The sequence below is a fragment of the Tachyglossus aculeatus genome, chromosome 22 (assembly GCF_015852505.1).
Source record: "Tachyglossus aculeatus isolate mTacAcu1 chromosome 22, mTacAcu1.pri, whole genome shotgun sequence".
In the NCBI taxonomy this organism is placed as follows: domain Eukaryota; kingdom Metazoa; phylum Chordata; class Mammalia; order Monotremata; family Tachyglossidae; genus Tachyglossus; species Tachyglossus aculeatus.
This window is the reverse complement of record NC_052087.1, coordinates 3,198,019-3,211,152: the sequence shown is the minus strand read 5'-3', so window position 1 is coordinate 3,211,152 and position 13,134 is coordinate 3,198,019. Positions and strand designations below refer to the sequence as shown.

Sequence of the window (13,134 nt, the reverse complement as noted above, 5' to 3'; positions counted from 1 at the left end):
CAGAATAGTACTTTGCCCCCAGAACATGCTTAATACTATTATTATGGCTATCACTACCATCACTCTCTCGACTAGAAGTTCGATGTGGGCAGGGAATATGTCTGTTATATTGCACTCTCCCAAGTGCTTAGTACAGTGTTCTGCACACAGTAAGTGCTCAATAAATATGACTCACTCTGGGGACAAGAGGAGAGCTTGGCATTGCATCTTGGCACTGAAGATTCTCAACTTGTACTTCCCAAGTGCTTAGTACAGTGCTCTGCACACAGTAAGTGCTCAATAAATATGATTGAATGAATGAATGAATGAATGAATGAATGAAAGAGGCTCTGACAAGTTACCAACAACCAAAACAGGTTCTGCATCTTATCCTGCACTCCCTTCCACTGCTACAAATACTCTCTTCCCTCCTGGTGACCCCCAAATCTCCCAGCACCGATATGCTTCTGTCAAAGAGTAGGGTCCTGGCATGGGAAGCAGGGAAGCAGTGTGGCCTAGTGGAAAGAGTCAAAGGACCTGGGTTCTAATCCCAGCCCCGCCATGTACCTACCATGTGACTGGGCGAGTCACTTCACTTCTCTGCGCCTCAGTTCCCACATCTGCCAAAAGGGGATTCAATGCCTGTTCCCCTTCCTACTTAGACAGTGAGCCCCATGTGAGACCTGATTATCTTGTATCCACCCCAGTGTTTAGTACACTGGTTGGCACATAGAAGTCAAAATAACACAATTATTATTATTATTATTTCCATAGCCCACAGGCAAGACCCTAACTCCTCTCTTCTCTGCTCCAGTCTGATGGCAGAACAGGAAGTAGCTGGCCCCCATTTTTAAGAACATGACCAGCGGGGCAAACTTTACCCCAAACAATCCCCTCAGCCTAACACCAAGCCTGGCACTTGGTTGAGTGGATGTGCTGACGCAGTCGGGCTTTCACTCAAGGCATGGGGCCACAGTGGTCAGCTCTCAGCTGAGTCAGAGACCTGATAGTTGGACGCTCACTGGCCCTTTGCCAAGCAACTGATGGTTGAAGAGGAGAACAGAACTAGAAGACCTCCCTTTCTGAGCGCTCCTGGACCCAGGCAAGGGGAGATTTGTATAGAAGATGTGACCATAAGAGTTCAGGACTGGACTTTTGACCATAGAAACTAATTACAGTGGTGCTCGTAGCACCACATTCCCTCATTAATCTCTGGCTGCCCCGTTCCCGCTGGGTTTGGTGGGCAAATGAAAGGGGCAGCACAATGCAAAGTGTACACAGACAGGCAGGGAATTAGGCACAGCTTTCTCAGCTCAGCTAGCTGGACTAGACTAGCTAGTCTGCAAAACCCACAAGTATCGTTCCTTCTGCAGAACGGGAGTCCCCTCTGGAGCCCTGAAGCACAGAAATATTTATTACATTGCTTTCCTAAGAATAACTGAAGACAGAAGAAATGAGGATCAGAAATTCAAACACGTTCAGGAACACTGAGCGTTCAATGAATAATACAACAGCAAGTCCATCAACATTTGAGGCAGAGTGGCTTAGTGGAGGGAGCACAGGCCTGGGATTCGGAGGGCTCCTAGCTCTGCCACTTGTCTGCTGGGTGACTCTGGACACGTCACTTCATTCTGCTGTGCCTCAGTTTACCTCATCTGTAAAATGGGGATTAAGAATCTGAGCCCCAGGTGGGACACAAACTGTGTCTGACCTGATTAACTTGTATCTACTCCTGTGCTTAGTAATAATAATAATAATGATGATGGCATTTATTAACTGCTTACTATGTGCAAAGCACTGCTCTAGTACAGTGCCTGACACAAAATAAGCACTTAACTTGAGAAGCAGCGTGGCTTAGAGGCAAGAGCCCAGGCTTGGAAGTCAGAGGACATGGGTTCTAATCCTGGCTCCTCCACTTGCCTGCTGGGCAACCCACTTCACTTCTCTGTGCCTCAGTTACCTCATCTGCAAAATGGGGATTTAAGACTGTGAGCCGCATGTGGGCTAGCTTGATTAGCTTGGATCTACCCAGTGCTTAGAACAGTGCATGGCACATAGTGCTTAGCGCTTAACAAATACCATTAAAATAATAACAATTACCATAAAAAGCGCTCTCTCAAATAGAGACAAATCTTCACATTTATATAAGGCAACTGGACAGTGGTATTTCCAAAGAAAAGATCCCTCCCCGTGACAGAATTCTCACTAAGAGTGTAACATACTTTTGGAAAATGCTCCTCTAAAATTCTGGGCTAGAAAACCTTTTCATTGGAAAACTCAAAAAGAAACAGCCCAGTAGTAAAATATGTAGAATAAAAGATTGTGATCGAGAAGTGACCCAAGCTGAGATCTGGGTATAAAACCACACTGGGCCAAAAGAAAGGCAAACGGGCAGCCTCCATCTACCACAGATGTCAAATTTGTATTCTATAAGCACCCCTGAGCCCAAAAGAGGCCCCGTACCCAGGAGGAGCCCAGTACAGCACTCCGTACCCAGAAAGTGCTCAATATATTCACTGTTGACAAAGACATTCATGAAGAAGACATGAGAAGCAGCACGGCCTAGTGGAAAGAGCACAGGCCCGGGAGTCAGAGGACCTGGACTCTCATCACAGCTCTCCCAAATGCTTGCTGTGACCTTGGGCAAATCACTTCACTTATTTGTATCTAGTTCTCCTGTTCTCCCTCCTACTTAGACTGTAAGCCCCATGCAGGATATGGACTGTATCCAACCTTATTTACTTTTATCTCCCCCAGCACCTAGAATGGTGTTTGAAACATGGCAAGCCCTTAACAAATATCATAAAAAAGGCATCCAGAACCAAAAGTTTAACTTCCAAGTATTTCAGCTCAGAAACACAGGGCCTGAAGTCACTGGCAGTCATTGAAATTACAAAATAAACTGGACCTCTGTTCGTGGGGAAGACACATCTCCTTGATGCTGGTCAGGCTGGTCAGGTAAGGACCTGAGGTGATTAAGCGCTTAGTACAGTGCTCTGCACACAGTAAGTGCTCAATAAATACGATTGAATGAATGAATTCTAGATCCACTGCTGGCCAATAGGTAAGAGAAATAGCATGGCCTTGTGGATAGACCATGGGCCTGGGAATCAGAAGGACCTGAGTTCTAATCTGGCCTCTGCCACTTGTCTGCTATGTGATCTTAGGCAAGACACTTCACTTCTCTGTGCCTCAGGTGCCTCTATGAAATGGGGATTAAGATTGTGAGCCCCATGTGGGACAGGGACTATGTCCCACCTGATTAGCTTGTATCTACCCAAGCACTTTAGTACAGTGCCTGGCACACAGTAAAGGTTTATCAAATACCATAAAAAAAATAGGTTCTTGGATGCATTTGAAGGACACCTGAAGCAGGGAAACTTGTCCATATCTTCTGACTTTTATCTGATAAACTAACACTTTATTCTAAAAAATAGCTGTAAATAATTGGGATTTCTTTAGTTAAAAATTCAAATGTTTTCAAAGCACTAAGTGCTAATGCGCCACCTTTCCACAGCAGAAGGAAAGTGACGATTGCTATTTTTGCCACTGCATAAAAATTCAGCCCTAGAAGTGGACAGTGGGACATATTTCTACAGTCAAAATAAAACACTCTGGAGTTCTTGTATACTTACAGGCAAGTGAGTAAACACTTGAAAGGTGCTTCTTAAGAAGTTAATAAGATCTATTAGATAACCACTAGCTCTCCCATTCGGCTCAGACATTGTCCAGTCATAGTCAGCCAGCTGAACAAATTCATCAATCTTTTGGTTCAGTTTTGTATATATTTCTCCTTCTGCTGAATGCCGGGCATCCTAGTGGAAAATAAAAGTAGTTAGGATGAGAAAAGTACCAACCAAATGGCAATTTAACATAAAAGTATTCTGCCTCATTTTGTTCTGCCTGTTCCAAGTGCCGTCTGTGATCCAACCACTGTGGAGAGCCCACTGATTAATCAATTGTGGTATTTGTCAAGTGCTTACTATGTGCCAGGCACTGTACTAAGTGCTGGGGTGGATACAAGCAAATCAGATTGGACAGAGTCCCTGTCCCATATGGGCCTCACAGTATTAACCCCCATTTTACAGATGAGGGAAACGAGGCATGGAGAAATGAAGTGAGTTACCCTAAGTTATAACCATCCCCTGTCCAGTTAAATTGAAAAAATAGTCTATCACCTACAGGAGGCATTTCTTTACACTTCAAACATAAACTCCTGGCTTTAGAGCATTCAATCAGCTCGCACCCTCCAGCCTTACCTCGCTGATTTCCTGCTCCAACCCAGCCCACACATATCATTCCTCTAACAATTTACTGAATCTCAGTCTCGTCTATCGTGCCACTGACCCCTCACCCACGCTCACTCTAGCTTGGAACTCCCTCCCCCTGCATACTTAACCAACCAGCACTCTCCCCACCTTCAAAGCCTGATTAAAATCCATCTCCTCCAAGAGGCCCTCCTCGACTAAACCCTCATTTCATTCAATCATATTTATTGAGCGCTTACTGAGTGCAGAGCACTGTACTAAGCACTTGGGAAGTACAAGTCAGCAACATATAGAGACGGTCCCTACTCCCTCTCCCTTGCACTTGGGTTTGCTCCCTTTATTCACCTCCCTTGCTGCCCCACAGCACTTATGTTCTTATCTGTAATTGATTTTAATGTCTGTCTCCCCCTCTAGACTATAAGCTTCTTGTGGGGAGGGAATGTGCCTGTTAATTCCATTGTATTGTACTCTCCCAGATGCTTAGTACAGTACATAGTGAGTGCTCAATAAATACCACTGATTGATAGACCGTAAGCTCTTTGTGGGCAGGGAACACAACTATTCTATTGTATTGTAATAGTAATTATGGTATTTGTTCAGTGCTCACTATGTGTCAAGCACTGTTCTAAGCACTGGAGTGAATACAAGTGAAGCAGGTTAGACACAGTCCCTGTCCCACATGGGGCTCCCACTCTTAATCCCCATTTTACAGATTAAGAGTGGATAACTGAGGCCCAGAGAAGTTAAGTGACTTGCCTCAGGTCACACAGCAGACATGTGGTGGAGCTGGAATTAGAACCCAAGTCCCAGTGACTCCCAGCCCCATGTTTTATCCACTAAGCCACGCTGCTTCTCGTATTGTATTCTTCCAAGTGTTTAGTACAGTGCTCTGCACACAATAAGCACTCAATAAATAACCACTGATTAATGGACTGATTGATTGTCTGTCTCCTGGGTTACATTTAAGTTCCAGGATGGCAAGGATCGCGTCTACTAATTCTATTCTTTCTCTCAAGTCCTGAGTAGAGTGCCTTGAACATAGTAGGAAGTCGAACACTATTGATTGGTTGCCTGATCTCTATCTTAAAAACTATTAAGCAACTGAATCAGCAAAAAAAACCCCAAGAACAGTAAAGCAAGGGGCAGATATACAGTACCTATCTGGACAGCAGAACTACTAATAAAATGAAGCATGTCATCATAAATGAAAGGAAGCGAAAAGGAATTCCACTCAGCGGGCTGGGTATGAAGAAAGGCGACCTAGACCCTCAGCCAGCTCTGTAGTGGTTTTGTTAGGTGGCCCTGGGCAAGCAAGCCACTTAACCCTCTGGGTTCCAGTTTCCCCATCTGTAACTCGAGAGATTCCTCAGGTCCCATAGGGGGTACCAGAATTCACTTGAGGGGTTAGTAGTGAAATGCAACACACTTATAGGAGCCATTAACCAACAAAATACGATGGGATGAAAATGGCACCTTCCGAGATGAACTTCTGGGCTTTAACATGATACATAAAAGGTATCTGAAACTTTAGCTCAATTACAGCAAAACCCAGCTCTAGTGACCCTGAAGGGGCTACGACATTGAAGTAAAAATGGATAAGTGCCATACAAAAATCAATCGACCCATGCATCAATCAGTGGTGTTTATTGAGCATTTACTGTGTTCAGAGAACTGTAATAATGATAATGATGGTATTTGTTTAGCGCTTACTATGTCCCAGGCACTATACTAAGTGCTGGCGTGGATACAAGCAAATTAGGTCAGACACAGTCCCTGTCCCACGTGGGGCTCACAGTCTCAATCCCCATTTTACGGATGAGGTAAGTGAGGCCCAGAGAACTGAAGTGACTTGCCCAAGGTCACACAGCAGGCAAGTGGCAGAGCCGGGATTAGAACCCATGACTTTCTGACTCCAAGACCTGTGCTCTATCCACTCTGTCAAGCTGCTTCTCATGCTAAGGGCTGGGAGAATACAGTACAACTGAGTTGGTAGGCAAGTTCTCTACCCACTCAGTAAGCCTTCTATGGGATAAGGACTGTGTCCGGCCTCGTTATCTTGTATCTACCCCAGTGCTCAGCACAGTGCTTGGGCATATAGTAAATGCTTACCAAGTCCCAATTTCTATGGGGCTTACAGTTTAAAGTGAGAGCTGCCAGAATCAGTTTCCTGCATTTTCCCAAGACGTGATCGGCAGAGCACATAAACTCTCTCATTGTTTTAACTGATAATTTGGATTGCCTTTGGCAATACCAATTTGTCTTAAATACAAATCATTTTCCTCCAGGTTTCACTGTTCCCTTACCCCGTCTAGGTACTGTGTCGGCAGCTATTCCCAGTTCTAGGTAGAGCATTTACTTTCCTTTCCCCATGTCAGAAAAATACCATGAAGCTCTCAGAATCCAAGAAGAATAGATTCTTTCCCACATTGACTCACTGCGGCAATTACTGTGCTGTTCTAACTCCTCTATTTGGAAATCAGGTAAGAGGCTCAGCCTAGCAATCGGTCAATCAATTGTATTTACTGAGTGCTTACATTGCACAGAGCATGTACTAAGTACTTGGGAGAATAAGGTAGATCAGAACTGACGGTCTAGAGAGGGGGAGAGACATTGAAATAAATTACGACTATTTCCAGAAGCACCATGGTGCTGAGGGGTGAAATGAATATAGGGTTGAAAGCCAAGTGCAAGGGTGACACAGAAGAGAGAGGGAGTAGGGGAAATAAGGGCTTATTCAGGGAAGGCCTCTTGGAGAAGATGGGATTTTAACAATCACGTTTTGAAGGCAAAGAGCATGGTGGTGGGTCATATAAGAAGGAGGAGGGAGTTTCAGGTTAGAGACAGGATGTGAGCGAGAGATCGGGGGAGAGATTCACAAGGTCGAAGTACAGTGAATAGGTTGGCATTAGAGGAGTGAAGTGAGCGTGCTGGGTTGTAGAAGGAAGTTGGTGAGGTAAGATAGCATGGGGTAAGGTGACTGAGTGCTTTAAAGCCACTGGAAGGAGTTTGTTTGATGTGGAGGTTCCTGAGGCGTGGAGAAACATAGCCTGAAAAGGTTTTTTAGAAAAGTGATCCGGCAGCAGAGAGAACAATAATAATAGTAATAATAATAATAATAGCAAAGCACTGTTCTAAGCACTGGGGAGGTTACAAGGTGATCAGGTTGTCCCATGGGGGGCTCACAGTCTTAATCCCCATTTTACAGATGAGGGAACTGAGGCCCAGAGAAGTTAAGTGATTTGCCCAAAGTCACACAGCTGACAAGTGGCAGAGCCGGGATTTGAACCCCTGACCTCTGATTCCAAAGCCCGGGCTCTTTTCACTGAGCAGGAGGCAGGGAGATCAGCAGGGAGGCAGGATAGGATAAGTGATTGGATCAACTTAGTAGCAGTTTGGATGGAGAGGAAAGAAAGGATTTTATCGAAGTTGTGAAGAGTGTTGTCACCATTATTATTATGTTAAGGGACTTGCCCAAGGTCAGCCAGCAGACAAGTGGCGGAGATGGGATTCGAACCCAGGTTCTCCGACTCCCAGGCCCGGGCTCTATCCATTAGGCCACGCTGTTTCTTCCTTCAGCTGGCGTGTTGGCTATGGAGTGCCAACTGAAGATGGGTGCCAGTTTCCAGCCGAGTCCAGGGGCCTGTTTGCAACAGGACCAAACCAAGCCAAGGCAAGGCAGGTTTGTAACTGAAGTATCTGAACTACTGCTACCAGGAAAACGTTAAAACGAAAATAATATAGCAATAAAGCACCTGGCAAAACAAATACGGTTTTCATATGGTTATGCTGACTCCTTCCTAACTTGCTCCCTCCCAGCTCACATCTGCCAGACTCCTGACTCTTCCCATCTTTAAAGCCCTACTAAAATCATCTCTCTTTCCAAGAAGCCTTCCCTAACTTACTCCTTTCTGCATCTCACTAAGCACTTGGGTCTGTACCTTGAGAGTATTTACTCACTTACCTTTCCCACCCTGACAGCACTTCGGTACAGACCTTTATACTTGGTTCAATTTCCCATCTGTAATTTATTTCAACGTCTGTCTTCTCCGCTACACTGTAGGCTCTCTGAGGTCAGAGACCATGTACACCAACTCTACTGTGCTCTCCCAAGCACTTAGTACAATGCTCCACACACAGTAAGACCTCAATAAATACAACTGATTTATTGATTGTCAATCAAATAAAATGCCTCGAAAAATTTCTACAAGCTAAAGATAATTTACCTTCTACAGGACAGCACTTAAATGCAAGTACAAAAATAAGTAAATTATTACATTTACATGATAATGTTCCATCCATGAAGAATATAAGCTTTCACCATTCATGTTAATCAGTTTTAGCTACAGGGAATGTGTCTGTTACATTGCTCTCTTCCAAACACTTAGTACAATGTCCAGCACACAGTGAATGCTCAATAAATGAGACTGACTGAAAGTTTGTTCCTGAATGTGAAAAAAGGTACATACTTGGAATAAAAGTAATGTGTTAAGATGTATGATTTGCCAACAGAAAATATTTAATACTAACTAAAGTGATATTGAAAATGCCAGAGGAAAAAACATAACTGCCTGTTCAGTGTTGAAAATAACAATCACTGTTATGCAATTTAGATATTTCTAGTGCTGAGTACTTAATACATTTTCTTTTATTTTTAACAATGTGCTTACTGTTATTACAAGGCAAACATCCGATCACTGAATTGCACTTTCACATACCTTAAAAGTTGAAAGTCCATAAAGCCTTGTAGTATGAACAGTTTCTTGGGAAACATTTGTAATGTTAGTGATGAAATCCTCAAGGTATTTACAGGCTTGTTCCAGGTGTGTTGTGTTTATGATGATTTGCACTAGCTACAAAACAAAATATATCCAGTAAAATGCAGGAAACACACCCAAAGCCACCTGATTTTTAAAACAGGATTACTGCTTCCGGCAACTACATTACTAGAACATAATTATAGCATTACAGGATACGACAGATTAACTGCTGATTTTAAAAACACACTGCAAGCACTGTTCCTAAATAATTAAACAGTGGGAAGTAAAATTTCACCTTAAGACTCTGTCTATTCATTAAAAAAGACTGAGGGGAATGTAAATAAGCTACTCTGTGACAGTTACAACGAAAGTCAAATGACACTTCTGATTTTCAGCTAAGATACCTGGCAAACATAAATCTACTGATGTTGACATCTACTTCTCCCAATAAATCCTTTTCCTTGACCATCTCTTTACCTTCGGTTTGTCATTTGCTTAGGTTTAAAATTACCCAATTATTTCTGCCTAGAACTGAATTTGAGAGCAGGGCAACATTTTCAAGGGTATTTTATACTATGCTTCCCTTGACTGAGCCTCAGGCAATGGAGAACATTACTTACCTCTGTCAAACCGATGTGAGGCTTCTTGATAAGATTTTGTAAACAGCTACTCAAAGTTCTCGTCAGCAACAGGTTTGTTGATTTTCTGAGCATATCGTCTATTTCTGTTGAACTAAAATTGAAGGTTAGCATTTACTGAAGCATTCTGGAAATGGCTACATTTCAGCTGAAGAATGTACTGTGCGGAAACCAAAGTGCTTCATGTCAAGAGGTGCTTTTTAAGGTAAATAGAATTACATACCTACTGATGTGGGAAATTAACAAACCAATCGCCTATTATATAATAATAATAATAATGGCATTTATTAAACACTATGTGCAAAGCACTGTTCTAAGCGCTGGGGAGGTTACAAGGTGATCAGGTTGTCCCACGGGGGGCTCACAGTCTTAATCCCCATTTTCCAGATGAGGTAACAGGCACAGAGAAGTTAAATGACTGCCCAAAGTCACACAGCTGTCAATTGGCAGAGCCGGCATTTGAACCCATGGCCTCTGACTCCAAAGCCTGTGCTCTTTACACTGAGCCACACTGCTTCTCTAATGATATGGATGATATAATGATATATAATGATATCTCTATGATATGAAACCTTCAATAGCCCTTCCTGTTTAACTTTTTTCAAATCCCAAGGAGCAGATCCCATCTAGTCGTATCGATCAATCAAGGATATTTATTGAGCATTTACTGTGTGTAGAGCCCTGTACTAAGCATTTGCGGAAGCAAAATACAATAGAATATGCAGACATAAAAATCACATATCTTCCAAAAAGGCCTTCCCTGAATAAGCCCTCATTTCCCCTACTTTCTCGCCCTTCTATAAAGCCTATTTACTTGGTTCCATACCCTTTAAACATTTGATTCATTCATTCATCCGACAGATGATTACTCTCCCCACACCCTCCAAGCCTTACTGAAGGCCCATCTCCTCCAAGAGGCCTTCCCAGACTAAGACCCGCTTTTCCTCATCTCCCACTCCCTTCTACATCACCCTGACTTGCTCCCTTTGCTCTTCTCCCCTCTCAGCCCCACAGCACTTTATGTCCATACCTGTGATTTATGTATTTACATTAATGTCTGTCTCCCCTTCTAAACTGTAAGCTCATTTTGGGCAAGGAAAGTCACTGTTTATTGTTTGATATTCACTCTACCCTCAATCCACAGCATTTTTGTACATACTCATAATTGATTTTCACGTCTGTCTCCCCTTCTAGACTGTAAGTTCCTCTTGGGCAGTGAACATGTCTACCAGTGTTCTGCAGACAGTAAGCACTCAATGAATACTACTGATTGTTTGATTCATTGATTGATTGACACAATCCCTGAACATAAGGAGCTTATGAACATTCTCCAAATTTCTATGCACTTCACATTCCTGAATCCGTCCTTCAGAGTAGTGCTGTAAAGCCCCAGGGCAGCAGAAGAAAAAAACAAAAAATGGAAAACTAGAAAAAAAACACAAATTCACAGAATACCTTCTTTGGGAACAATCAATGAAATGCCTTGCAAGTCAGAGTTTTCTGACACTGTTCAACATATTACAAATTATTTATATTAATGCCTGTCTCCTCCTATAGACTGTAAGCTCATTAATGGACAGGGAATGTGTCTTCTATTTCTCTTGAACTCTCTAAGCACTTAGTACAGTGCTCTGCACATAGTAAGCACTCAATAAATACCATTGATTGATAAACTGATGGATTATGAATTCAATTTGCTGGGAGAAAAGGGCAAACACCCATTCTGAAGACATTTCATGCAAGACACTCTACAGTTCTGCATTAATCAAGGATATTGCTTGAACGCTTCCTGTGCACAGAGCACTGTACTAAGCATTTGAAAAAACACAATACAAGTTGGTAGACATGTTCCCTCCCTAAATCACTATAATGCTACATACATACTGCTGGAGGACAGGCTAACAACCCTTGGTGTGGAGGTGCATTTCCACCCCACAGAAGACGCTGCCATCTTCATGGAGAGGAAGTTGCATAGGAAGGATTCTTGGAGCATGAGGCCACCTAGCCCAACCCCCACATCTCCACCCTCGAAGCTGTCTGGGGTTGGGGATAGAGCACGGGCCCGGACGTCGGAAGGACCTGGGTTCTAATCCCAGCTCTACCATTTGTCTGCTGGGTGACCTTGAGCAAGTCAATTGACTACTCTGGGCCTCAGGTACCTCATCTGTAAAATGGGGATTAAGAGTGTAAGCCTCATGTGGGACAGGGACTGTGTCCAACCTGATTTACTTGTATCTACCCCAGTGCTTAGAACAGTGCTTGCCCAAAGTAAGCATTTAACAAGTAGCACAATAATAATAGTACTAATACACAAACGCACCCAATAAGATCAAGGTTCAGATTCTGAACCTCAAATCGAATGGCCAATGTCTCAGAGTTGAAAACTGATTCTGATTAAACGAAGATTCTGATGATATTGCTTGGACCGTGGCCTTGGACTATTTAATGATGACTCCAGTTGTTGCAAATTTCTCTCCAGAGTGGAGTTTTCCTAAACTCTCTGTCTAAAAATAGGAGTTTTTTCCTCTTTGCCTCAGATTACTGACTGCATTCTAAATCCAAATGAAGAAAAACTTCCCTTTGCTTACGGTTGATGGTTCCCAAATCAATTGTTTTTGCTCCTTTCCTTTTGAACTGGGAAATACTAAATAGATGCTTAGTGCCTTAGAGCAGTCTGAGAAACCCTACTGTGAACAATAATTACAAGTAATTATTATTTACAAGTAAAACGTGTTCACGTTTATTCGTAATTATTGTTTGAATTAAACTAAGGCATTTCTACTTCTAAATTAGAAGATGGGATGATTTCCATTATAACTTACATGGAATAAATTGTATGTTCTTAAATAACCTTAGATCTCATGTGAAAATTTGTTTTGCACACATTCCCATTCATCCTAAATTTCCCAGGTTTGGGTTCTTTTTCATTTTGGGGTGGAATGGGGAGAGGTGAACCGACACCTTATTGTGGAAGGACAGTTTGTGTCTGCTGATGAAGCTTAGAGCTATGCCAATAAGGGCTACTCATAACGGAAAGGTCTTTGCAGGATTATCAGACAAAGTCAATTCACCTGTTCTGGGCAGTAGCGGATAATCAAGTGATCAAAATGTTGATCAGAGACAACAGCACACCCAAGTTTTTACTACGTTGAAGAAGAAAATGGTAAACCACCTCTATCCTTACCAAGAAAACTCTATGCACACACACCAGAACGACTTTATGAAAGACCATGTGATGTTCTGAAGAGGATGTGTCCATGGAGTCGCTATGGGTCGGAAACGACTCGACAGCATTTGAAAGAGGGGGGCGGGACTTCAAAATTTCAAAAATTTCATTTTTAAACTTGTGTGTTTTCCTTCTCTATTCACTTGATAAAGCATGCATCCCTCCAAAATATCATTTTCCAGATTTTTAAACACAGCTTCTTGGGAGTCACAGAAGCCTATCAATAAATAATAGTAATAATAATAATAATTGCACTATTTGTTAGG

The 13,134-nt window shown here is 42.7% G+C and overlaps 1 protein-coding gene across 3 annotated transcripts in view; it reads right to left on the bottom strand.

Moving 5' to 3' along the window:
• The window catches only part of EXOC6 (exocyst complex component 6), a 179,028-nt gene that overhangs the window by 57,056 nt on the left and 108,838 nt on the right, over nucleotides 1–13,134 (bottom strand). For all 3 annotated transcript variants that reach the window (XM_038764352.1, XM_038764353.1, XM_038764354.1), the window contains exons 16-18: nucleotides 9,625–9,736; nucleotides 8,963–9,097; nucleotides 3,615–3,794 (exon numbers count right to left, since the gene is read on the bottom strand). In XM_038764352.1, coding sequence (XP_038620280.1) covers nucleotides 3,615–3,794; nucleotides 8,963–9,097; nucleotides 9,625–9,736 — 427 coding nt within the window. The remainder of the gene's footprint in view (nucleotides 1–3,614; nucleotides 3,795–8,962; nucleotides 9,098–9,624; nucleotides 9,737–13,134) is intronic.